The sequence below is a fragment of the Oryctolagus cuniculus genome, chromosome 2, assembly GCF_051225735.1.
Source record: "Oryctolagus cuniculus isolate XC-2025 breed Fujian yellow rabbit chromosome 2, ASM5122573v1, whole genome shotgun sequence".
Lineage (NCBI taxonomy): Eukaryota > Metazoa > Chordata > Mammalia > Lagomorpha > Leporidae > Oryctolagus > Oryctolagus cuniculus.
In genome coordinates, this window is record NC_142868.1 from 91,608,675 (window position 1) to 91,635,068 (window position 26,394).

The 26,394-nt window shown below is 38.6% G+C and overlaps 2 protein-coding genes across 2 annotated transcripts in view; one reads left to right on the forward strand and one right to left on the reverse strand.

Annotated features, from left to right (window-relative positions):
* LOC127485928 (disintegrin and metalloproteinase domain-containing protein 32) overlaps nucleotides 1–24,975 on the reverse strand; it is a 142,503-nt gene extending 117,528 nt beyond the window's left edge. Inside the window, exons 1-6 of the mRNA XM_089326836.1 lie at nucleotides 23,035–24,975; nucleotides 22,337–22,413; nucleotides 20,704–20,881; nucleotides 15,414–15,482; nucleotides 11,222–11,293; nucleotides 10,882–11,038 (exon numbers count right to left, since the gene is read on the reverse strand). Coding sequence (XP_089182962.1) covers nucleotides 10,882–11,038; nucleotides 11,222–11,293; nucleotides 15,414–15,482; nucleotides 20,704–20,881; nucleotides 22,337–22,413; nucleotides 23,035–23,139 — 658 coding nt within the window. The 5' untranslated portion in view covers nucleotides 23,140–24,975. The remainder of the gene's footprint in view (nucleotides 1–10,881; nucleotides 11,039–11,221; nucleotides 11,294–15,413; nucleotides 15,483–20,703; nucleotides 20,882–22,336; nucleotides 22,414–23,034) is intronic.
* The window catches only part of LOC138843046 (disintegrin and metalloproteinase domain-containing protein 32), a 591,210-nt gene that overhangs the window by 353,187 nt on the left and 211,629 nt on the right, over nucleotides 1–26,394 (forward strand). The gene's annotated exons all lie outside the window — the stretch shown is intronic.

The window sequence follows — 26,394 nt, forward strand, 5'->3', positions numbered from 1 at the left end:
AATAAGGTGGGGATCCGCGATAAGAGCGGGCAATCCTGCAATAATAGTGGGAGGGTAGTTCTGCGATTAAAGCAGAGGAAGTTCTGCGACAAAAGCAGAAGGAGCTCTGACCTGTGGCCAGGGAAAGAGCGCAATTTTTGATGATCGGTAATTCACAGTCCCATCAAATTTTTCTGGCGCTGAATGCGCTGCTTCGAGAAAACGGTTTGAAACTTAAGCCTAGCACATTGCATAGGTTTTTACGTAACTGCGATACCATTGCACCCTGGTATGGGGTTTTGGGAAGCCTTACTATCCCTTCATGGGAAAAACTAGGCAGGGATTTGGATTTTGCATTTGAACAGGGTAATCTTGAAGGGGGAGTGAGACCAATATGGAAGTTAGTGCGAGCATGCCTCGAGGATGAGCAGTGTAGTGAAGCTATTCTGAGCGGTCAAGCTGCCTTGGAGGAGCTTCAGGAAGAGCGCTCCGAGAGAGCTGCCAGTGAAAAAGGGAAAACTTCGAAGGAGAGTCAGAAAAGAACTAGGAAAAAACTGTACCCCGATCTTTCTGAGTTGCACAGCCCCTCCTTAGTAAGTAGTACTAGTGCAGAAAGTAGCTCAGAAAGCAGCAGTGAGTCTGAAGAGTGTGGCGATAACAAAGAGTCTGATATAAAGCAAGTACGGGAATTAAATTGGCAAATGAGGAAGTTGCAACTAAAAGGAAAAAAGGAACTTAAGCATGATACTTTCCAGGGGAACTTAGGGGAGAAGCCTGAAGCCTCTCCTCCTCAGTATGAGCCTCTATCCATGCAAGGAAGAGGGCGGACTTTCTGTCCAGGAGTCTGGAAACAGGTTGGTGCAGAGTTGTTAAATGCCTATCCTGTCTTCCAAGATCCGCAAGGGCAGAGGTACGAGGAACCCCTCGACATAAAGATAATCAAATCAGTAGCGGAGTCAGTAAGAGCCTATGGCATCAGCGGCTCTTTCACGCTGGCTCAAGTAGAAAATCTTCAAAGATACTGCATGACTCCAAATGACTGGAGCGGGTTGGCTTGTGCTGCACTGTCACCAGGACAATACTTAGACTTCAGAGCTTTCCTGATTGACTTTGCCAATGAATAAGCGGCCGAAAATGCAGCGGCAGGGAATCCGCATTGGGACAGAGATATGCTGCTAGGCATAGGGAGATTCGCTAACCAGCAGACAGGTTACCCACATGAAGTGTATGAACAAGTTAACAAGATAGCCATCAAGGCTTGGAAGTCTATACCCAACAGAGGAGAGGTAGGTGGGAATTTGACAAAGATTACACAGGGACCCACCGAGCTGTTTTCAGACTTTGTAGCGCGCATGGCGGAAGCTGTTGGTAGGATTTTTGGAGATCCAGATCGCACCATGCCGCTGATAGAACAGTTGGTTTTTGAGCAGTGCACTAAGGAATGCAGAGCCGCTATAACACCATGGAAGAGCAAAGGGCTTCAGGTATGGATAAAACAATGCAGGGAAATAGGAGGGCCGCTATCCAATGCTGGCCTCGCTGCAGCAGTCCTTCAAATCACAAAGGGCAATAGGGGATCAGGGAACACTGGAGCATGTTTCAGCTGTGGAAAAATGGGACATATGAAGCGGCAATGTCCACAAAGGGGAAGAGGCAAAGAATAAAGACAGGAAGGACCAGGAATTTGTCCAAAATGCAGGAAGGGAAAGCACTGGGCCAACGAATGCCGCTCGGTAAAGGACATTGACGGCAACGTCCTTGCTTCTGGCAATGGTGGGGCACATCCAAAAAACGGGCAGCGGGGCCCTCGTCCCCAGGGCCTGCAAATATATGGGGCATTCGAGAGTCAGCATCAGGGCCCCCATCGGGACCAGCAGCAGGGGAGGCAAAGTCAGTGGCCCAGCTTCAGACATCCCAGAGACCACAGAGAGCCACTGCAGGCTCCGCAGGCCTGGACCTCTGTGCCACCGCCAGACTCATACTGACACCAAAAATGGGAGTGCAAGCCATTGAGTCAGACTTTCAGGGACCCCTAGAGGAAGGGACAGTGGGATTGTTGTTGGGACGTTCATCCTCTACCTTGAAAGGTCTCATAATTCATCCAGGAGTCATAGATTCGGATTATACTGGCATGGTGAAAATCATGGTTGAGTTCCCTAGAGGTATAACAGCTATTAATCCAGGAGATAGGATTGCACAACTTGTAATCCTTCCTAGCAAGCATTTGCAGTTCAGTGCATCAAAGAAGCAATGAGGAAGTGAAGGCTTTGGATCCACAGGTGTAGATTGTACCTTCTTGTCTTTAGAACTAGACCAGAGACCAACCTTGAAGATAAAAATAAATGGAAAGGACATTCTTGGCCTACTAGACACAGGTGCAGACCATAGTCTCATCGCCTCCAAGGATTGGCCTCCAAAGTGGCCTAAGCAGGCATCCTCACAATCCCTTCGGGGACTGGGATATTCAGAAACTCCTGAGATGAGCGCAGTAATGCTGCGCTGGGAGGATGCAGAGGGACATTCAGGCATGGTGCAACCTTATGTTTTGGATTTACCTATCTCTTTATGGGGCTGAGACCTTTTGAAAGACATGAACTATAAATTAAGTAATGAATACTCCCGTGTTTCTCAAAAATTGATGAAGGATATGGGACACCATCCGAATTATGGAATAGGAAAATTCTTACAAGGAAGAAATGAGCCCACTGAAGTAGTGCAGAGGCCTCCTCGCCAAGGGCTGGGTTTTTCATAGGGGCCGCTGAGGAAGGTATTCCCATTACTTGGAAGCATGAGGACCCAGTGTGGGTTCCTCAGTGGCCTCTGTCCTCAGACAAATTGGTCACAGCACAGCAATTGGTTCAAGAACAATTGAATTTAGGACACATTAGACCCTCTGTATCGCCTTGGAATACTCCTATTTTTGTAATAAAAAAGAAATCAGGGAAGTGGCGGTTGCTACATGACTTGAGAGCTATTAATATGCAGATGCAGGTCATGGGGCCTGTGCAACATGGGCTGCCTCTTCTATCTACACTTCCACAGGGATGGCCCATAATAATAATAGATATTAAAGACTGTTTCTTCTCCATACCCCTACATACAAAGGATTGTGAAAGGTTTGCCTTTACCTTGCTGGTGTGCAATCATGAGCAGCCTGACCAGAGGTATGAATGGGTTGTGCTTCCGCAGGGCATGGCTAACAGCCCCACAATGTGTCAGCTATTCATGATTTACAATTAATTTTTTAAATTTGGATGTGCATGGGCACTCAGCCGCGGACAGCATCAGTAACAAGGAAACCCAAGTAGAGGGTTGGTAAAATGGAAAGATCTCTTGACGGGCCAGGGGCGTGGCCCTGATCCCGTGCTGGCATGGGCACAAGGTGCTGTTTGTGTTTTTCCACAGGATCAACATGACCCGGTGCGGGTTCCGGAGCGAGCGGTCAGGCGGTCTGCCACGAGGAGAATCCTGCCGTTGCTTCTGATACTCCTGCCTCAAAGGCAACGGACACTGGCGGAGCAGAGATGGGGGATTCTATCAGTATTCCCAAAGCCGATGCCGGTGATGTATAACGCTCAAGTGTTCCCTCGCTTTTTTGCCACCAATCTTACCTTGGGAGTCCCTTACTTGCCCATGGATACAGATTCTCAATATGCACCTGCAGGAAATTACACCTTAGAAGGCAGTTTATGTTTTTTGATTAGTAATAATATTACTTATGAAAATAGCGCTTCAGGATGGTGGCCTGCCATGGAGAAGAAGGACCAGGGGTCTACCATTCCTTCTCAGCCACGATGGGCCCCTCGTTGCTATGGCAATCATGGGGATGGTATCTTGCCGTGGGCGGGATATCAAGGGCGCAATAACATTTGGGCAAAGAAAGGATACTTTACATTTTCTCCCCAGATAAATGTGAGTGGAAATTTTCAGGGTTGTGTGTGACCTCTGTTCAGTATGATAACATGACTCAGGCAGCAAACTACTCTAAACAGTTGTCTCAGATGCTCTTGCAGAATTGGTCCGCGGAATTTGACTACACCTTGAAGCAACTGCGCCTTGCCGTGGACACCATCAACTCCACGCGTGTGGATGTCTCCTTTGCATCTGGATTGTCATCCTGGATCCACACAGCCGTCTCCAGCCTGAAGGAGTGGGCGGGACTTGGAGCTTTGACGGGGTTGCTGTTACTTGTGTTATTTTGCCTGTGGTATTTGTGCAGGATGAGGACAGCTCATCGGCGGGAATAGGCCATGATAGCTCAAGCCTTTTATGCCCTCAAGGCTGGACAGTCGCGCAAGCATGGCTGGCCTTCCTTGAATGCTAGGCATGGGTGCAGGGTGCGAGGCAAAGCACTGCAGAGAGAACGAGCCATTACGTTCTCTGGAAGGCAAGTCTGTCTGCATGTGGGTTGGCATCCCAGATCCCACCCCCGCAAAAAGGATGCTGTTCCAGGTGGATGCCTGGCAGTGGGGGACAGACCCCTACCTTCTCCTGTAATCCTTAGATGCCTGGTTCTAAAACAAAAAGGGGGAAATGTGGGGAGCCATTGCACCGCGCCCTAAAGATGGCGCCGGCTCCTTTCTCCCGGAAAGACTGGCAAGAAACAAACAACTCCTAATAAGGAGATGGCTGAGCTCCCTTCTGGCTTCCACATTGCTGTACCAATCAATCCTTGCCACTTGGCTGCTTTTGATTGGTGTGCTGATGGCTATAAGAGGGAGGGGAAAGGAGGCGGAAGAAGAAGTTTGTTCAAGGTTCCTGAATAAACTGTTTGAAGAAGAGTTCGGGTCGTGTCTTCCTTGCTGGTCGAGGGACGCGACAATCTCACACTTTAGGTAAAAATCAACTAAAAATAGATTGATGATTTAACAGACCTGAAACTCTAAAATTAGGAGAAGAAAATAGCAGGGAGAAAATTCCATGACATTGTTTTATTTAGAGATTTCTAGGATAGGACCATCAAAGCAGAGGCAATGAAAGCACAAATACACAAACAGGGTTTCATCAAACCACAAAGCTTCTGTACAGTAAAAGAAATAAATAACAGAATGAAAAGGTAACACACATATTGAAGGAAATGTTAGCAAATCATACATCAGATAAGCGACTAATGCCAAAATATACAAGGAACTCAAACTTCTTAACAATGAGAAAGAAAATATTTTTTTAAGACATGGGGAAGGGCATGAAAAGATATTTCACAAAGAAAAATACTCAAATAGCCAAAAGTTACATGATGAAATGCTCAACATTACAAATCATCAGAGAAGCACAAATTAAAATCAGAATAACATATCACCTCAAATCTATCAGAGCAGCTACTATCAAAAGATGAAAGATAATAAAGGTTAAAAAGGATGTACAGAAAATGAAAGCTTTGAATGCTGTTCATGGTGGTATCATAAATTGTGCAGTCATTTTGGAAAACATGGAGGTTTCTCAAAAAATTAAAAACAGAATTACCATATGATCTACCAATAACACCAGACACTATGAGAAACAGTGACTTCATCAGCCCTTGCCCTGACTGTTGATGAACAACTTAATACTTTATCCCTTTTAGTATTTTTTTGTTCTACTTAATACTATTGGTTGAACTCTGTAATTAATACACAATTATTCTTAAGTGTTCAAACTTAACTGCAAAGTGATCCCTGTTAAATATAAAAGTGGGAATAAGAGAGGGAAGAGATGTACAGTTTGAGACACGTTCAATTGGACTTGCCCCAAATGGTAGAGTTAGAAACGTGCCAGTGGATTCCAATTCAATAACATCAAGGTGGCATGTACCAATGCCATCTCACTAATCAAAGTGATCAATTTCAGTTCACAATTGACCATAATGATAGGTCTAAGAGTCAAAGGGATCACACAAACAAGACTAGTGTCTGCAAACACTGATAGAATAAAAAAGGGAGAGAATGATCCAACATGGGAAGCGGGATACACAGTAGACTCATAGAATAGCAGATGTCCTAAACAGAACTCTGGCCTCAGAATCAGCCCTTAAGTCATTCAGATCCAGATGAAAAGCCCATGAGAGTATTTCAGGCATGGAAAGCCAAGACACTCTGGCAAAAAAAAAAAATGACCTAAATGAGAGATCTCCACGAGTGAGATCCCAGTGGAAAGAACAGGTCATCAAAGAAGGAGATACTATTCTCTAAAGGGAGGAGAGAACTTTCACTTTGACTATGAACTTGTCTAAATATGATCAGAGTCGGCGAACTCAAAAGGCCTCCATAGCCTTGGCAACTCATGACAAGAGCCTAGGGTGATTACTGATGCCATAAACAAGAGTGTCAGTTTGTTAAGTCAACAACAGGAGTCACTGTGCACTTACTCCTCATGTAGGATCTTTGTCCTTAATGTGTTGTACATTGAGATTTAATGCTATATCTAGTACTCAAACAGTATTGTTCACTTTGTGTTTCTATGTGGGTGCAAACTGTTGAAAGCTTTTTTAATATATGCTAAATTGATCTGTATATAAAGATATTTGAAAATGAATCTTGATGTGAATGAATGGGAGAGGGTGCGGCAGAGGGGAGGGTTGCGGGTGGGAGGGAAGTTATGGGGAGGGGAAGCCATTGTAATCCATAAGCTATATTTTGGAAATTTATATTCATTAAATAAAAGTTAAATAAAATAAAATAAAATAAAATAACACCACCAGGTATGTATACATACAAGATTCAAGTAAGGATGTCAAGCAAATGTTTTACATTCCTATGTTCATTGAAGAATTATTCAAAATTTTCAAGATATGGAAACAACCAACAAATGATTTTTTAAAACTATTTACTGTATTTATTTGAAAGGCAGAGAAACCAAGAGGGAAAGATAGACAGAATAAGACAATCTGACAACATATAAAAGGTAGAACAATGCAGTTCAGTGGTATTTATTCCAAAAAGCAATTAAAAACCAAAGTAATTTGTTACTTTCAAAGTAATTTGCTAATATCAATAAAATAGGCCATAAGTCAAGCAGCACTAGTAGAAACTAGAATTTTTTCAGCAGATGAAGAAAAATCATTTGATAACATTTATACAAGAATTAAAAAAAAAAACTTAATGAAACAAAAAAAATAGAAACCTCCTGGACTGATACACAGCTTTTATAGAAACTCTACCACAAACTACACACTTAATCTTTTTAAAGATATTTTATTTATTTGAAAGATAGAGTTACAGAGAGAGGTAGAGACAAAGAGAGAGGTCTTCCATCTGCTGGTTCACTCCCCAGACAGTTGCCAAGGCTGGAGCTGCATCAATCTGAAGCCAGGAGCCTGGAGCTTCTTCCAGGTCTCCCATGTGGGTGCAGGGGCCCAAGGACTTGGGCCATCTTCTACTGCTTTCCCAGGTTATAGCAGAGAGTGGGATCGGAAGAGGAGAAGCCAGAACTAGAACTGGCGTCCATATGGAATGCCAGTGCTTCAGGCCAGGGCTTTAACCCACTGAGCCACAGTGCTGCCCCATACTTTATCTTAAAATAAAAAAAAAATTCCTTTCCAATTGTGAATTACATAGAAACATCAGCTATCAAAACTTGTATTCATCAGAGTTTAAGTACTCTTAGCCAATACAATAGAGCAATTAGTGGCATAAGTATGGAATTAAAAGAAATAAAACTACCATAATTTTCAGGTATGTTTGTGTATTCCAAAATTAGAAAATCTCAACAGATACATTATTAGATTTTTTTGTTTGTTTGTTTGTTTGTTTTTTTGCCAGGCAGTGAGACAGTGAGAGAGAGACAGAGAGAGTTATAGACAGTGAGAGAGAGACAGAGAGAAAGGTCTTCCTTCCATTGGTTCACTCCCCTAATGGCCACTATGGCCAGCGCTGCACTGATCTGAAGCCAGGAACCAGGTGCTTCCTCCCAGTCTCCCATGCAGGTGCAGGGACCCAAGCACTTGGGCTATTCTCTACTGCCTCCCCCGGGCCACAGCAGAGAGCTGGACTGGAAGAGGAGCAACCGGGACTAGAACCCAGGGTGCTGGTGCTGCAGGTGGAGGATTAGACTAGTGAGCCACAGCGCCGGCCCCATTATTAGGATTTTTAAGAATGAATTTTTACAACACAAAAAGTAAACACTAGTATAAACTGTGAATTTTTAGTTAATATTAATGTGTCAACATTGGTCTAACAATTTTAACAAAATTACCACATCAACCCGATATTAAAAATGGCAGTAACTGGGGAGAGCGCTGTGGCGCAGAGGGTTAAAGCCCTAGCCTGAAGTACAGGTATCCCATATGGGCGCCAGTTCTAGTCCCAGCTGCTCTACTTCTGATCCAGCTCTCTGCCATGGCCTGGGAAAGCAGTAGAAGATGGCCCAAGTGCTTGTTCCCCTGCTCCCAGATGGGAGACCCAGAAGAAGCTGCTGGCTCCTGACTTTGATTTGGCCCAGCCCTGGCCACTGTGGCCATTTGGGGAGTAAACCATCAGATGGAAGATTCCTCTCTCTTTCTGTCTCTCCCTCTTTCTCCACTGCTCTGCCTTTCAAATAAATAAAATAAATCCTTAGGAAAAAAATGGCAGGGTTTAGAAGCTCAGGGAAAAGTGATATATAGAAACACTGTACTTTTTACTTTTTTCTGTAAAACTAAAAGTATTCTAAAAAATAAAATTACTAATTTACAAAAGAAATTCAGTACTTCAAATTTAATTATATTTCTGTATCTTTAAAATATGATTAGAACATAAATATTCTATTGAAATTAGCATTAAATATTAAAGGCCTAGAAATAAATATCAAAATAACATGCAAGACCTCTGCATAAAACCGTAAAGATTTTCTGAGTGAGCTGAATAAGGCTTTGGATAACAGAAGGAAGTATCACTATCAATAATTAGAATGTTCAATATAATAAACACACATGCTTATAGATTGCAAGACTCAACAATGTAAATATGTCCATTCTCCCCAAACAGGTTTATGGAATTATATTAATGTCTGTAAAAAGAGGCTGCTTATGAAAGCCAGTGCTGTGGCATAGTAGACTAAACCTCCACCTGCAGTTCATGTCCAAGCTGCTCCTCTTCTGATCCAGCTCTCTGCTTATGGCCTAGAAAAGCAGTAGAAGATGAATCAAGTGCTTGGGCCTTGCACCAGCATGGGAGACCCAGAAGAAGATTCTGGCTCCTGGATTTGTATTGATCCAGCTCCTGGCCATTGTGGCCAACTGGGGAGTGAACCAGCATATGGAAGACTCTTCTGTCTCTCCTTCTCTATCTGTAACTCTACCTCTCAAATAAATAAATAAAATCTTAAAAAAAAAGGGGGGAGGGTTATGAGGACTGACAAATTTGTGACAAAACAGCTAGTTAAATTCCAGGCAAAACTGACTATCCGTATGTCAGAAAATAAAATTTTACCTCTTTTTTATACTATATAAAAATTAATGAGGGGCCGGCGCCAAGGCACAGTAGGTTAATCCTCCACTTGAAATGCCGGCATACTATATGGGCACCAGTTCTAGTCCCGGCTGCTCCACTTCTGATCCAGCTCTCTGCTATGGCCTGGGAAAGCAGTGGAAGATGGCCCAAGTCCTTGAACCCCTGCACCTGCATGGGAGACCTGGAGGAGGCTACTGACTCCTGGATTCAAATCGGCTCAGCTCCAGCCATTGCGGCCATTTGGGGAGTGAACCAAAGGAAGGAAGACCTTTCTCTCTGTCTCTCCTTCTCACTGTCTACTTCTCAAATAAATAAATAAAATCTTTTAGAAAATTAAGAGAGATGGGCATGTGGGTGTAGCAGGTTAAGCCACCACCCCAAAGACCACATCCCATATTGGAGTTTTGGTTCAAATCCAAGTTACACAGCTTCTGGTACAGTTTCAGGCTACTGCGCCTGGGAAAAAAGCAGATAATAGCCCAATTTTTTGCATCACTGCCACCCAAGTGGGAAACGTGGATGAAGTTCTTGGTTCCTGGCTTTGGCCTGGCCCAGCCCCAGCTGCTTCAGGCATTTGGGGAGCCAATTAATGGCTGGAAGACAGCCCGCTCTCTCTTGCTCTATTTCCCTCCCTTCCTTCCTCCCTTCCTTCTTCTTTTCCAAGTAAATAAAATTAACACAGATATGAAAAGACAGTTACAGAAGGACAGAGCCAAATGATCTGTGAAGCATAAGAAAAGATGCTCAATTCATCAGAAAATAGCAAGTGAAGATGACAGTGACATTGCTTTATATCCATCAGACTAGAAAAAATGAAAAAAGTAAAACATTTATTAGTGGAAGAGATGTGAAAGATTAACTTATACATGCAAAAGGAAATAAGGACATACCAACAGAGAAACAGCATATATATATATATATGCATACATATATATTTCTATATAAATATCTACGTTTACCTATAGATATATACAGAGATCTATTGAAAGAAATTTGATTGTTGCAAAAGCATAGTATGAATAAAATTATAAATATATAGCTATAACATTATAAAACATTTTTAAATAATGCAGAAAATTCACTAGAACAAACTACTTACAACTCACATTAGCAAGTTTTTTATCAAAACGCATAATAAAAATACAAATGATGTCAAGTAAATCCCGTTTCTGTGTACAAGTTTAGAGTAGGGGCTCTGGAATTAACAAACTGTGAGTTCAAACCACAGATACATCTCTAGGTCTGAAAGTTCTGAGAAAGCTTAACCTCTGGAAATCTCAATCTCCGTGTACAAAGTTGATAAGCATAGAAATAAATGTGAGTTCCTTTCCATATTGCCTGACATCTAGAAAGTCATCAGGCAGCCAAAATAAAGCACATAATGAATAATCAAAACACAGTCATAAATGAATAACAGTTTTCTGTTTCAAACTATGTAATTATCTCATTGCCACAGATCTGTTTTTCCCTTTGAGGAGTACTGAAACATTATGCTTACATGCAACATCATGAGGCCTTAAGGTAAGATAAAAATGTTTCCACTTTAAAAATATGTGCAATAATTCATCTGCCTCACCAATGGTAGAAATTTTATTTTCATCTGACCACAATTCTAATGATGACAGCACAACAGTGACTTTAAATTGGGTAAACATCTAAGAACAGAAAAACAAATATGTGCAGTTAATTTTTTATTTTTAATAATCAAGAAATTATTTTGATATTTTTGTAAAATCATTATATATGCATAATTTTGTTATTCAGAAACACTACGTCAAGTTAGTACAATTTATAATTTTAAACTAAAATACGTCTGATATGAAAAGGGAAATACTTACTGAATTTACAAGGCCAAAAACTTCAATGATTTTATTTGTTACTGTTGTGCTATCAGAGCCCAGGTATTCATCCTGAAAAACAGAATCAATTTCATATTTTAATACAATTTGTTACATGACATTTTTGAGATTTTCTTTTTTTTTAAAGATCTTTTATTTATTTATTTGACAGAGTTACAGAGAGTGAGAGAAAGGTCTTCCTTCCATTGGTTCACCCCCCAAATGCCTGCTATGGCCAGCGCTGCAATGATACGAAGCCAGGAGCCAGGCACTTCTTCCCGGTCTCCCACGCAGGTGCAGGGTCCCAAGCACTTGGGCCATCCTCCACTGCGCTCCAGGGCCACAGCAGAGAGCTGGCCTGGAAGAGAAGCAACCGGGACTAGAACCCAGCGCCCATATGGGATGCCAGCACCGCAGGCAGAGGATTAACCAAGTGAGCCATGGCGCCAGGCCATTTTTGAGATTTTCTCTCCATCTGCTGTCAGAGGTTTGAGGCTGCTTTTGGGTTTAACAATTCAAAATAAGACATTAAACTGGATCACTCATACATTGCTGTTGGGAGCATAAACTAGTATGGCTACTCTGAAAATTAGTTTGGCAACTTCTTTCAAAACAAATCAATTTACTCTATGATCCAGAAATTGCACTCCTGAGCATTTATCCCAAAGAAATGAAAACTTACGCTCACCCAAAAACCTGTGTCTATGAACGTCCATAACAGCTTTATTCATAATAGTCCAAAATTGGAAACAACTCATATGTCCTCCAGTGGTTAAACAGTTAAATAAACTAGTGCATTCATACCATAGGATACTATTGAGCAATAAAACAGAATGTTTGTTGACATCTAGAAGAACTTGAAAAATCCTCAAGAAATTATATTGAGTGTAAAACAAATCCTAAAATGATACCAAACACTATACTTATGAATATTTAGGAAATATTGGTGAAATTACAAGAGAGAACAGCTTAGTGGTTGCCAAGGTTAAGAAGACAAGGTGGGAGGGGGCAGAATGGCTGTGACTTACAGGGACAACGTAAGAGAGACTTGTGGTGATGGCACTATTGAGTATTCCGATTGTGGTGGTGGTTACACAAGACTACCTTTGTGATACTGAAACATAATCCTGTCTCCCCTACACACATGCACATATGCTTGCACAAATTAGTACATATATAACTACTGAAATATGAATAAACTCCATATTGTAACAATGACAAATACCACGTCTATAGATCAACTTGCTACTATACTATGCCTTAAATGTCCTATATGATCTTTAAATAATTCAAAACTAAACTCATTATCCTCCCTAAGAAAATGGTCCTACTTAAATTTTTTGCTACTTCAGTGAATAGTCTTATCCTCTCCTACATCTCACGCTTATTTTAATACATGCTCCATGAAAACAGAGGTGGTTTTTCTATTTTGTGCACTGCCATTTCCCTAATAACTAGAAAAGCAAATGGTATCTAGATGTTATTCAGTAAATTTGTTAAGTAAATGATTAATCAAATAAAATTATAGGTCCCTCAACTTTAATCTCATCAGTAACTTTTAAAGTTGTTCCTTTATTTCTAGTGCTAAAAAAATAATTTATTTGAGGTTTTCACCTTGATTACTAGAATAATATCTTACATGCTCACTTCTCCCATTTTCTTACCAGCAATCCAGCCACTATACAATTACCAAAATGATTATTTTAAAATTAAACCATAAGTGTGCCATACCCCTGTTTTAAAAATTTCAATGGCTCTCCATTGCCTTTAGGATAAACCCAAATATCATATTAATTCTTCATCTATGTCTGTGTCCCTCTATTAACCATGTATATTAAACAAGCTGAACTTGCAGTTTCCTGAAAAGAACCTTCGCTCACACTTGCAAAGCAAAGTTTTGCAGTCATCCCTGGTCCCAAACTACACCCATTACTCATTTCCTGTATTCATCATGTAACCCACAATACTGACCATTGCTCTTAGTTTTTGTATTTCCTATGCTTTGACATCTTGGGGCTTTACTGGTCACACTTCTTAGAGATAGCAAATTCCAAGAGATAGTAAATGGCTTACCTTCAAGTGTCCCTTTCAAATACAAGCCAATTAATCCAAAGCCTTGATCCAATCACCTCCTCTCTAAGGTTTTACACTGAGGGCCACTATTACCTTGCACTGCTCACCCCAGAGGCAGGTACTAGACAACAATGAACAGCCCCTTCATCCCAGGGCTCAGCTGAATTATTCAAACTAGCCAATCCTCCCACACCTGCCTACCCAACCCTGCAAAGGAAATCACAATAAAGTCTCCTGTCCACATTCCCCTCTGGCTTTCTCTCTGTCTCCTAACACCAGTCCTTTCCCATGTGGCCACCTGTATGATGTACACTGCTCCCTCCTCTTGAGAATATGAGTCCCAAATAGCAATAGCAACATTCTTCTCAATAGCAACATTTACTGCTCTCATGGCCTCATCATACCTGAATAACAAGACAACCCTGAATTTTAAAATAGCCACTTGTGGGCTCTTACAGTTGCTCAAGCTACAATTGTGTGTTTCTATTCATATCTCCATTGCTAAACTACATTTTTATAGCACTATATGCTTTCCTCAACTGTGGCACTGAACTGACAAGGATAAAATTGCAGAATCATTTTTATTAAGTCACTTAAGAACATATTTATATTCTTGCCCTTTAAATGGCAATATCTAGTAACAGAGAATTCATAGCTGGGACAATGTTTGCCTTATTACTATGTAAATAAACATAAGAATAGAGAGAAAGTATGCTTAACCAGTATTATACAAGTATTATACAGTATTATACAAGTATTATACAAGAATCATTTAAAACAACTCTCAAACAGTTATAACAAAGTCCTGAAACAAAATCATTTTCATAATCCAAACCAGCCCCTTTAGATGTAATCATATCTCAACTATCTCTTAAATATCTCATTATCTCCACTGTCTCTTAAATGGCCCCTCTGTCATTTTTTTCCTGTAATGAACCAAGTATTTAAGAAACCATCTTTAAATTCCTATTATCTCTGACTTTAACTCTGGATTCCTGACAAGCTTTACAACCTTTGGAATGTAATTGATAAGGAGCCCTTTTGATATTATCTGTGATGTTCCCCAGGTATGACAATCAAATGCTTATAATCAGGATAAACCCTGGAAAATATATTTTATCCCCATTATCTGAAATCTTTTAACTATTAGGAGAAATAAAGCACAACCTCTTTGATTACAAGCTAAGTTATCGGCCGGCGCCGCGGCTCAATAGGCTAATCCTCTGCCTGCAGTGCCAGCACACCGGGTTCTAGTCCCGGTCGGGGCGCCGGATTCTGTCCCGGTTGCCCCTCTTCCAGGCCAGCTCTCTGCTATGGCCAGGGAGTGCAGTGGAGGATGGCCCAAGTGCTTGGGCCCTGCACCCGCATGGGAGACCAGGAGAAGCACCTGGCCCTTGGCTTCGGATCATCGCGATGCGCTACGGCCGCGGCAGCCATTGGAGGGTGAACCAACAACAGCAAAAGGAAGACCTTTCTCTCTGTCTCTCTCTCTCACTGTCCACTCTGCCTGTCAAAAAAAAAAAAAAGCAAAGTTATCATCTCAAAGACAATGAATATTTCAGAGGCCCTCAATTGTTTATGGGAATCAAAGATCTAGAGGTTTCCAGGTCAGGTAAACAACGAACTATCACAGGTATACCACAAAAAAAAACAAACAAACAAACAAAAAACACTGCTAAAAAGCTAGACACTAGACACGTTATTGTAAGTTGTCCTCATATATAGTTGTACTATCATCACTTTTGTTCTAATAAATATTTTACACAGCAAAACATTTCTTAGAACACGGACAGCTTGCTCTTCATGACTTCCCCATAATAGGACTAAAAAGCTTAAAAATTTACATTTTGTCCACATAGTGCCATTAAAAGCAGTTGGAATCATATCTGAAGAAGTCCTAAAAATGTGAAAGGCCAGAAAAAAACCACTTCATTCTGCAGGACTGTTGACAGCATTAGTGTAACTCTATCTGGTTTTTCAGCTAACAGTTTAACAGTTTTACAATGTTTTTCCTATGACAACCCATTCAAAAGATCATAATTTTTAGTTGCTCTTAATGTATGGATAATTGTATATTTTTACCAAATATTTAAAATCAAAGAAAAAGCAAAACACATACCAAAGCTTTGTCCACCACAATGTACATTTCTAGATAAAGAGGAAATACATCTGGAACAGGCAGTATTGGCTAGAAAAAAGCAGCATATAAAACTTGAAATATTTCATCATTTATGAATTCTGAACACTTTATCAAAGCTATTACCATAGCATTTACATGACTATTTTTATAACTAATTAATATCAATGTATATCCCTTAAGTTTTATAGCAATGGACTCTAGCAGTAGTAAGAATGCTGGTTATAAAGTCATAACAGATCATCAGTATATCTGCAGCTCCCAATTTGTGAACACAGAACAAAACATCTAGCATCTATTTCATTGGCACACAAAAATTGATTAAACTACTTTATAAATTATTTAGGTGATAAAAATGAAAAAATGGTTACTATTTTTTTAACTCCTTCCTATATCCATGTCCTCTGCAGTCTATCTCACTGACAGTAGAGTCTGTTTCTCCTTGCTCTCAGTCTGGACTGGGCTTTGTAAATGGAGTCAATAAATACTCAGAGGCAGTGCTCTTGTGCCAATTTGTAAGTTGCATCACTTTCTATACTGCTACTCTTCCTCTCAGAACCCCTGCTTGTACACATTTGGCCAGTTGACAATATAAGAAATAAATGACCCATTCACCTCCATTTCCTCAAGGGTAAAAAAAAAAAAAAAAAAAAAAACCACAAATTTAGTATCACCACCTTAGGAGAAAAGTTGGTGAATTTCTCTAATATTGTGGTGGGTGAACTCCCACCATCCTAATTTCAAATTTATTTCCACAGCTAGCTCAGAGTGAGAAGCAGTTTATCAAACTACCTCCTCTGGGGCTTTTAATTTTCATTCTCTCATAAGGCCACCAAAGATGAAGTTCAAATAAACAACTGTTTATCAGGATTAAATAAAATAACATTAGGTTGAAGGCAGCTATAGAAGCATGTGCTTACCTCTCTGTTATCACACTTTCCCCAGGTATTCTCCCAGAAATTTCTCACATATTAAAATATACTTGAGGATTTTAAGATTTTTAACATAGTTTTGTGTGTCTTTAGCATGAAAGTTGGTTCAATTGCCTATTTCCCAATTATAGACATACATATTAAAAGTATTGGTATTTAAAAGTCACACACACACACACAACATATATATATGTATATATATATATATATATATATATATTTACTTTACTAAGCATAATAGTGAAATAAGGGCCAGCGCCATGGCTCAATAGGCTAATCCTCCGCCTTGCGGCGCCGGCACACCGGGTTCTAGTCCCAGTCGGGGTGCCGGATTCTGTCCCGGTTGCCCCTTTTCCAGGCCAGCTCTCTGCTATGGCCCGGGAGTGCAGTGGAGGATGGCCCAAGTGCTAGAGTCCTGCACCCCATAGGAGACCAGAAGAAGCACCTGGCTCCTGCCTTCGGATCAGCACGATGCACCAGCTGCAGCGCGCCGGCTGCAGCGCATCGGCCGCGGCGGCCATTGGAGGGTGAACCAACAGCAAAAAGGAAGACCTTTCTCTCTGTCTCTCTCTCTCTATCTCACTGTCCACTCTGCCTGTCAAAAAAATAAATAAATAAAAAAATTAAAAAAGTGAAATAAGCCAATCCCCAAAAGACAAATATTGTATGTTTTCTCTGATATGTGGTAATTTATACAGAATACAAAAAAATATAAAAATAAAATGGATATCCTATGGTTTATTATAATTTTTAGCCTATGTCTATACTTCTGTGGAACAGTGGTCTTTTTATTTTTCACTTGTGGAATATTATGGTTAGTGGGGCATTTATCTTGTCATTATAAAGTAAACTGAAATTATGTTTTTGTAAAAGTAAAAAAAGAAGAAAGGAATGAAGAAGGGGGATTGAGGGAGGGAGGCAAGTATGGTTATCTTCTTAAAAGTGAACCTGAAATATGTTCTCTTTATATTAAAATTTTTTAAATAAAAGTAAAGCATAGTAAAAAGAAGAGATTAAAAATTTTAATTAAGAAAATATATATTTTTAAATAAATAAGTAAAATATGTAGAACCTGAGGTACTGTGCATATGGCACTTTGGCAATAATGCTTTTCAATCATCTTGGTGATCCCACAAACTGTTAGTAAAATTTGATACAGTTCTTACTTCCCATTTTGGATGGAGCCTGAATATCTAGTATTTGGTTAAGAATTAAAATTCTACTGATCAATTTTTTTTTCTCATGAAAGAAAGTTTCCTGAGCACCGTCAGCAGGTCATATGTCTCTATAACTAAGGAGGAAGGAAAAGACTAGAAATTGAAACATGTTTATTTTTCTCAATAATGCTTCACTAAAACAAACTAATTTAATGTCTGCTTTTAAGGAATTCTTAATTTAATAGATTTCAAGTGAATTAATGAGAATTCAGCTTCTGAAATCATCTATTTTTGAGATATTTCTGACATTTTCACTTTTAAATGACAACAGAATAAAGCTCCTGGGTGACAATATTTTTATCTATAACACAACAGAGCCTTCATAACTATCTTTTTAATTAAAGAATCTAAACAACATATAAAAATTGTGCCTACTTTTGGGGTACATGTGATGTTTCCATACATGTATACATTGCATATTGTCCATTAAGGGCATTTCGAACACACTTAAATTTCTTTATGGTTAAACTATCCAAAACTTTATCTTCTAGTTTCTTTTCATATAGAAATGTACAGCACATTAACTAGTTATCCTATTGTGCAAGACTACCAAACTTCTTACTCCTACATAGCGGTAACTTAGCACTCATTAATCATCCTACCCCTTAACCTATCTTTTGATGAATGTTAAAAAGCAAAATTACCCAGCAAAGCTAATTTTCAAATTCCTTTAGAACTCTTTATATACAGAAGATCAGTTTAGCATACATTAAGTAAAGATTTCAACAGTTTGCTCCCACACAGAAACATAAAGTGAAAAATACTGTTTGAGTACTAGTTACAGCATTAAATCTCAATGTACAGCACACTAACTAATCTGGGATTTTTTTTAACACACTATTTAAACTCAAAGTCCAGACCTTAGGTCAAAAGTTGTTTGACTGTTAGTATCACTTCATTTACTGATTCTGTCCCAGAGAACATCTGAAGTTTAAAAATTTTTGTCTCAAATTAAGAAAGTGTCCTTTTATATCCATTACTTCTGTTCCATTTTTTCAATTTATTCTTTTTTATAAGAATTTATTTATTCAGTCCTGCTCTCCATTTTCTTTCTTGGTTTTTCTCACCAGTTCACCATTGACAGTTATTCAATGGACCAAGCTACACAAGGCAACCTAGATTGGTTTGGAAGTAATTTATCTGCAAAGCTTTGTGCATTAAGAAGCAACATCCCTGAGAGGCTGGAGGGGATGGGAGGGAAGGGGAGTGAAGGGAAGAGAAGCAGAGAGGAGAAGTGAAGAGGGGAGGGGAGGGGAGAGGAGAGGAGGGGAGGAGAAGGAAGGGGTGAGGAGGAGAGGGGAGGGGAAGGGAGGAAGCTACAATAATAATCATCAACCAAGTAAATCTAAGGGGAACTTTCTACTTTTCTCAGTCTGTCATTTTTCTTTCCTCCAACACTCATCCAGATAAAGTGATGTCCCTGAGCACCCAGAGCTTCCTAACTTGTTTTGCGGGTCGTGTCACTTTTAAAACAACACAAATTCAGTTTGGAAGACAGGTGCTCAAATGAGAAAGCATTCCGTTATAAAGCAGATATATATATATATATATATAAACCTTTAAAAAGAACTGTGTCACTCTTCAAAGACCAATCTATCTAGGACAGAATTCCTGCATAAATTATTCATTAAGGAAGTTCCCCTCCCAGACACCAGTAGAAGAAGGATTAAGAGTAAGGGAAGCCACATGAGAGTGTGCTCACAGGCAAAGTCCCAGAAATAAACTCTGGAGCAGGTTGTTCTGACCTGTGAGTCACTGATGCACTAGTTGAGGAACACCATAGGGAAATGCAGATCTCTAGAAGTTTCAGTAGCTGAAGGACTACAAATCAAAAAAGTGCCACAAGTGCCAACTGTTAAAAGCAAAAGCACAAAACAAAGACAGTGTCTTCTACCATCCCACCCTACCCCCACAAAAATACAGTATAAAGAAACCTGAGAACATCTGGGCAGAGCACCAGTACTGTTCACTATGCCAGGTCATCTAAGCCTTGTACTTACATTCCTAAACTCTTACAAGGGAAACAAAATTGCTAGTATTTAACAAAAATGTATTATAAATTATACACATATCTGTAGTAGTACTGAATATTTAGGTGTTACATACACATTTCATAGTCCATTAGGTCCTGTATTACCTAGGATATATAATTAGTAGCTATAACAGAGCCAGAAATTAATGATGAATTAAACAAGATTAGAGTTTACTTCTCTCATACCTAAAAGTTCAGAGTGTTCCACTATGTAAATTTTTCAAGAGCAAAGTGCATTCTACCTTCCTATCCATGTGGTACCATCCTGATCCATAATGACCAGGGCATTTCCTACACTCCAGACAGCAGGAAAGGGAACTGGCATGGAGGATAAGACCTTTCCCTTTAGAATTCAGTCCAGAGAAACACAGTATGTCTGCTCACATGTTATCATCAGCTTTAACTATATATGTCATCAACAGCTGTAACTTTGTCTCAAGACCTCAACTGGAAATAAAGGAGACATATGCCCAGCTAAATTCTGAGGGTTTTTTTTTTTAATTGACAGAAGATGGACAGGACATGTACTAGGAACAACTAATATTGCCACATACTCTTGTATAATCTATGTAAATGTATGCCATTATTTCTTGGTATTCAGTTTTATCCCTTTACAATGCGTTGATGAGGACTATCACATGCTGTAATGCAGGCAGCATGTTGAACAATACACATGGCCATATCAGGCAACCCTGTTTATGATACTTTAATTATACTTATAATTTAGTTAATGCTGACTCTTTGGTCATGAATCAAGCTCTATAAATATTGGCTCTATTGAATAACTTCCAGTAATTTTGAGACAACAGCAAGAACTTGGAATTTTTTGTTTAAAAATTACTTAATTTTTAGAAAATGATAATGTTAACAAACAAAATAAGAACCAAAATAAAGCTGCTCATAAGCAGAAAGTGATAGATTGTTGCAAGGAGAAAAGGTTGATGTCTGGATTCAAGGAAATAGTTGGGTTGAGAAAAGATTAGATGTTCACAAGGAAACGACATTTCCTATAGCCATACAATAGCCTATTAATTTAAATAAACACAACCAATAACTGCTTTGAAAGTAGTAATAAGGTATACCCAACTCACTTTTTCACCTATATAAATGATGTAGTCCTTTGAGTGTTTTTCTATGATTTTAGTATCATTGTTGAAACTTGAAAATTCCTTATTTCTATTTCCTAATTTATATAGAAGATGCTGAAATTGAACTGTAGATTCCAGAGGCTCAATTCCATAAGAAACATTTTCAAATTGCAGTACTCCTCTGTAAAATTAAATAAAAAATTTTGTGTGCTTTTAATTGAATCAATATTATGAAATTCTGACAAAATAGAAAAGAAAAAATAATATATAGAATATTCTGAGTCCAGTATTTTGACCCAAACTCTTCTAGAGATGACTCCAAGTGAAAAAATATTTCCCCAATCCACAAAACCAACTTTCCACTTCACCTTTTCATAGTTATAAAAGCAGCAAAAATTACCAAATTGATTATTAGATTACAACAAATTATTTAGTCAATTGTCAGATGCACATTACAGTGATCAAGTAATTCCTATTTTCCAAGTCAATGACTTAACTAAAGCTATATTAAAAGGAATTCTTGATGAATTTCTTTGGTTTGCAATAATTTAAAATTTTGAGTAACAATGCATATAGCATGAAAAATCATATTAATAAAAATTAAATTTAGCAATAATTATTAAATGACAATTTTGTTAGATACATGGTCTTGATTAAAAGAAAGATTCCAATGAATAAACAATTCATATAATTTTCCTTTCCTGAATATGGATAACAATTCAAATCACTACTCCCAAAAAAACAAATTTCAGCTCCAAATTTCAGAGATCCAAGTAAAAAGCACTATAGAATACCAAGGTTCCTGTTCATACTACTGTGGAACTGTGGTCTTTCGACTTTTTACCTGTTGAATATTATGGTTAGTGGTGTATTAAGCCTGTGATTACAGAGTGGATTGAAATTATGTTTTTGCAAAAAATAAAAACAATAAAGGAAGGAAAGAGGAGGGTTGAGGGAGGGAGTGAAGGAGGGAGGCAAATATGGTTATCGTCTTAGAATTGTACCTATGAAATATATGAAATTTGTTCTCTTTATATCATTAAAATTTTTGTAAAAACTTAAACACGTTTCCTGAGCTATAAAATGAAGGTAGATAATTTCCTGACAGAATAGAAAAACTCTCAGAGCACTAAGAAGGAAACCCAACAATTTGTGGAGAATTCATGATGGTGGTACTAGAAAAAACATGAGCAATATAACTATTTGTTTTTATATAACCTGCCTCTTCACTTTGAAAATGGCTTCCTTGAAAAAGACAACATTATATGTTTTTTCTGATATATCCAAACACTACTATATATCAAAAATACTCTTTGCTGAGATAAAATATCCTGAATTTAGCTTCTCTTACGGTTGTCAAGCCCCTCCAATTGCCATTTCTGTACTTAAGAAAAATAAACAAGCAAACGTGCAAGGAAAGTTGTGAATCTAACCTTTCAGGAAGTTAGAAATGTCTCTGGTCAGTGAGGAAACTGAGAAGAAATAATGAAAGTGGAAACATGTTAAGAGGAGGATGCTGTTGAAAAACCTCAGCATAAGAATCCTCCTTCAGGTTCACACTTAATATAAACAATAAATTTTCTATAGACAAATATAACTCTGCTTTTCTGTAATCCAGAATAGGAAAAAAAATAACCTGAGTCCAGAGCACGTGCTGAGTGTGACAATGGAATTTGGATATCCTTCAATATATCCTTGATAGTAACAGTGAGGCTAGGGAAGAAAGAAAGTGGTTACTTAGGAACTGACAAAACTTTCTAGTGATTTCCTGCTTCTATACTTGATTGAACTTTCTGAATATTTCTCACAAGCTACCTGGTTTACAACAGTATGAGCAAAGTGGCATTGAGAAGAAAAAAATCGCCACATTTTGGACACTTTCCACAACCCTAACTATTCTTTTGGATTATGATTTTGTTTTGTTTTGTTTTAAAGATTTTTTTATCTGTTTATTTCACAGGTAGAGTTAGTTACAGACAGTGAGAGAGGGAGACGGAAAGGTCTTCCTTCCATTGGTTCACTCCCCAAATGGCCACCACAGCCAGAGCTACGCCGATCCGAAGCCAGGAGCCAGGTACTTGCTCCTGGTCTCCCATGTGGGCGCAGGGGCTCAAGCACTTGGGCCATCCTCCACTGCCCTCCCAGACCACAGCAGAAGGTGCTGGACTGGAAGAGGAGCAACTGGGACTAGAACCTGGCACCCAACCTAATCATTAATCCATAAATACCTTAAATATATCCCCCTGTGAATCTTGAGAGTTTATATACTAGAAAAGCATTTATTCATGATTTAAAATTTTTTTAAAGTTTATAAAAACATAACATAAATCTTACCTTAATATCTGTAGAATGAGTACTCACAGATTTTTGATTATACAAATAAACCATAAAATTATCTGCCAAAAAATATCTAATTGTAAGAAAGAGAATTTTACACATTATTTTTCCTGAAACATATAAATAGCAGCAATTAGTAAATTGATAACCTCAGGTCAACTCTGACCCATTCTATGTTTCTAAAAGGAGTTTCATTGGGACAAAGCCATATCCATTCATTTACACATTGACAATAACTGCCCTCATAGTACAGACTTAAGTCATTTTGACACAGGCCATATGGCTTTCAAAGCCTGAAATATTAACTCTCCAAACCTTTGAAGAAAATATTTTGGAACCCTTGAATAAAAGGAGGATCTTCTTTTGAAATATATTTGAATTTTATACAAAGAAACACACATTTACTGAAATAAAGTAATTTTCCTGATTTAATAGACTCTTTAAAGAAAATAAGTCTGAAACACAAGGACAAAAATACTTTAACTGCTTTAATGTTACTTTTTTATGAAAATAATTATGTGGTATTTTAAAATGTATAGATATGAACTGGATGAAGGATGGACAGTTTTCTCATCTTTCAATGTAAATCCTATAACTATGCAAATGTATTACTTTTATAATGATGTGAAAGAGTATTGTGTAAAACTCATTTTCATTTTAGCATGTGCATTGAAACTTCAAGACATTCCCTTCATCCTTAAACGTTTTCATGGCATTCAATTATAGGTTGTTTTACTCTTAACCCTTAACACTTTAACATTCACCCCCACCTCAACAGATTTACTTTTTTCACTTTTGTGGCTTCATTTATTTCCATATAAAGAGGTATCTTCGTAGTATACTTTGGTTTTTGACATCTTGTTAAAATTCAGCATGTATACCAAGAAATGCACATAAGGGTACAGATAAATGAGTTTTTATAATATTTATTTTAAAGATTTTTTTATTTATTTTGAAAGTCAGAGTTACAGAGCGAGAGGGAGAGACAATTTTTCCATCCAGTGGTTCACTCCCCAGATGGTTGTCAGTTGGTCCAAGGGCTGCAGGTAATCATTAATCCATAAATGCCTTAAATATAGCCCCTTAAATATATATACATTGGGTAGTGTGTAGACCTCCAGATAATCTTATCCCAAAATATGCTAATGAATACTATAGAAATTACAGTATCACATATTATGTACCGATTTTACTTTGATTACCAATGTTAATAATTCAACTAAAAGTAATTTTTCCACTAATTTTTCTTAAAATAAATTTGTAACTATTAGAAGCTTCAAATTTAAAACTAGTTACTAATTTCTCTTATAATAAGTATAAAAAACTTTTTACAAGAAAAATAGCTTATGTTAAGTTTAAAAAAGAATTATTTTATAACTTATATCTGCTTTTCAAGTCTTACTCATAATTTTCTCTGGGTGCAATTCCATTTTGGATGAGATTTTCAAACTTTAGTTTGTATTAAAGGTGAACTTGTTTGAGAGTTTGAACCAAATTGCTTTAGCCATTTCTGAGTTGTGTGAAGGTGAAGGTACATTTTTCATGTACCTAACTAAAACTGGCTCCAACCTTTCCTCCTGATGTAAGTCACAAATGACTAATGCTACACCTCCTGAAATTGACAAGATTATTATATTTCTCACTGAAATATCTAAATTAAAAAAATATTATTTTAGTATAGAAAAATTTCCCATTCATGAGTCTGAAAATTGCTAATAGATGACTGCAGTTTAAAAGTAGAGAAAATATAATAAAGGTCAATTCAGATTTCTGTCTAAATTAATTTTTTTTGACAGGCAGAGTGGACAGTGAGTGAGAGAGACAGAGAGAAAGGCCTTCCTTTGCCATTGGTTCACCCTCCAATGGCCGCCGCAGCCGGCACGCTGCAGCCTGAGCACTGCGTTGATCCGATGGCAGGAGCCAGGTACTTATCCTGGTCTCCCATGCGGGTGCAGGGCCCAAGGACTTGGGCCATCCTCCACTGCACTCCCTGGCCACAGCAGAGAGCTGGCCTGGAAGAGGGGCAACCGGGACAGAATCCAGCGCCCTGACCGGGACTAGAACCCGGTGTGCTGGTGCCGCAAGGCGGAGGATTAGGCTAGTGACCCGCGGCGCCGGCCTATAAATTAGATTTTAAAAGGATATAGGACAAATATTAAATTAGTGTAGCATTTAAGGGCAGAAATTTTAGGAAGTTAATGCACTTTAAAATGTAAAAGTAACTTAACCTGAGCCTTTAAACAATCTAACTAGAGGGAAAAAGAGCAAGCTATGCTCAGCACATCCTCCAGTGAGTTTTGAATACTTAAATATTGATCCCCTCTTATGCAGCAAATTGGGAAAGATATCTATTATGAAGTGGCATAAAATAAATGTAGTATTATATATCACATTAAAGATTATTTTTAAGTTTTTAATACATTTATTTATTCATTTTAAATTTTATTTAAGGAATACAAACTTCATGCATCTCATATATACAAATTTAGAAACACAGTGATTCTTTCCACCCTATCTCCTTCCTGCCCATACTCCCAATGCTTCTTCCTTTTCCCTCTCCCATCCCCATTCTTTTTAAAAAGATCTATTTTCAGTTAACTTTATACTCATAAGATTAACTCTGCACTAAGTAGAGAGCTCAACAAATAGTATGAAGAAAAAACAAAAACAAACAAACAAAACTCATTGTTCCTCAACAGTCAAGACAAGGGCTATTCAAAATCATCACTCCACAAAGTGTCAATTTTACTCCTATAGATTACCTTTAAGGTACTCAGTTACCACAGATCAGAGGAAACATATGGTACTTGTCTTTTTGGTATTGCTTGCTAATACTACTTTAATTCTGTAAACAGAAAGCATTCAAATCTTATAATGGAAGCATAGTGTTTAGAATGTTAAAGGGGAAAATGCCTTTTTTCTAAACTTTACATTTGAATCTAAGCTGTGTCATATTGATAATTTTTCTTTTCTTTTCTTTTTTTTTTTTTTTTTTTTTTGACAGGCAGAGTGGACAGTGAGAGAGACAGAGAGAAAGGTCTTCCTTTGCCATTGGTTCACCCTCCAATGGCCGCCGCGGCCGGCGCGCTGGGGCCGGCGCGCTGCGGCCAGTGCACCGCGCTGATCCAATGGCAGGAGCCAGGTACTTATCCTGGTCTCCCATGAGGTGCAGGGCCCAAGCACTTGGGCCATCCTCCACTGCACTCCCTGGCCACAGCAGAGAGCTGGCCTGGAAGAGGGGCAACCGGGACAGAATCCGGCGCCCTGACCGGGACTAGAACCCAGTGTGCCAGCGCCGCAAGGCGGAGGATTAGCCTAGTGAGCCGCGGCGCCGGCTTCGTATTGATAATTTATACT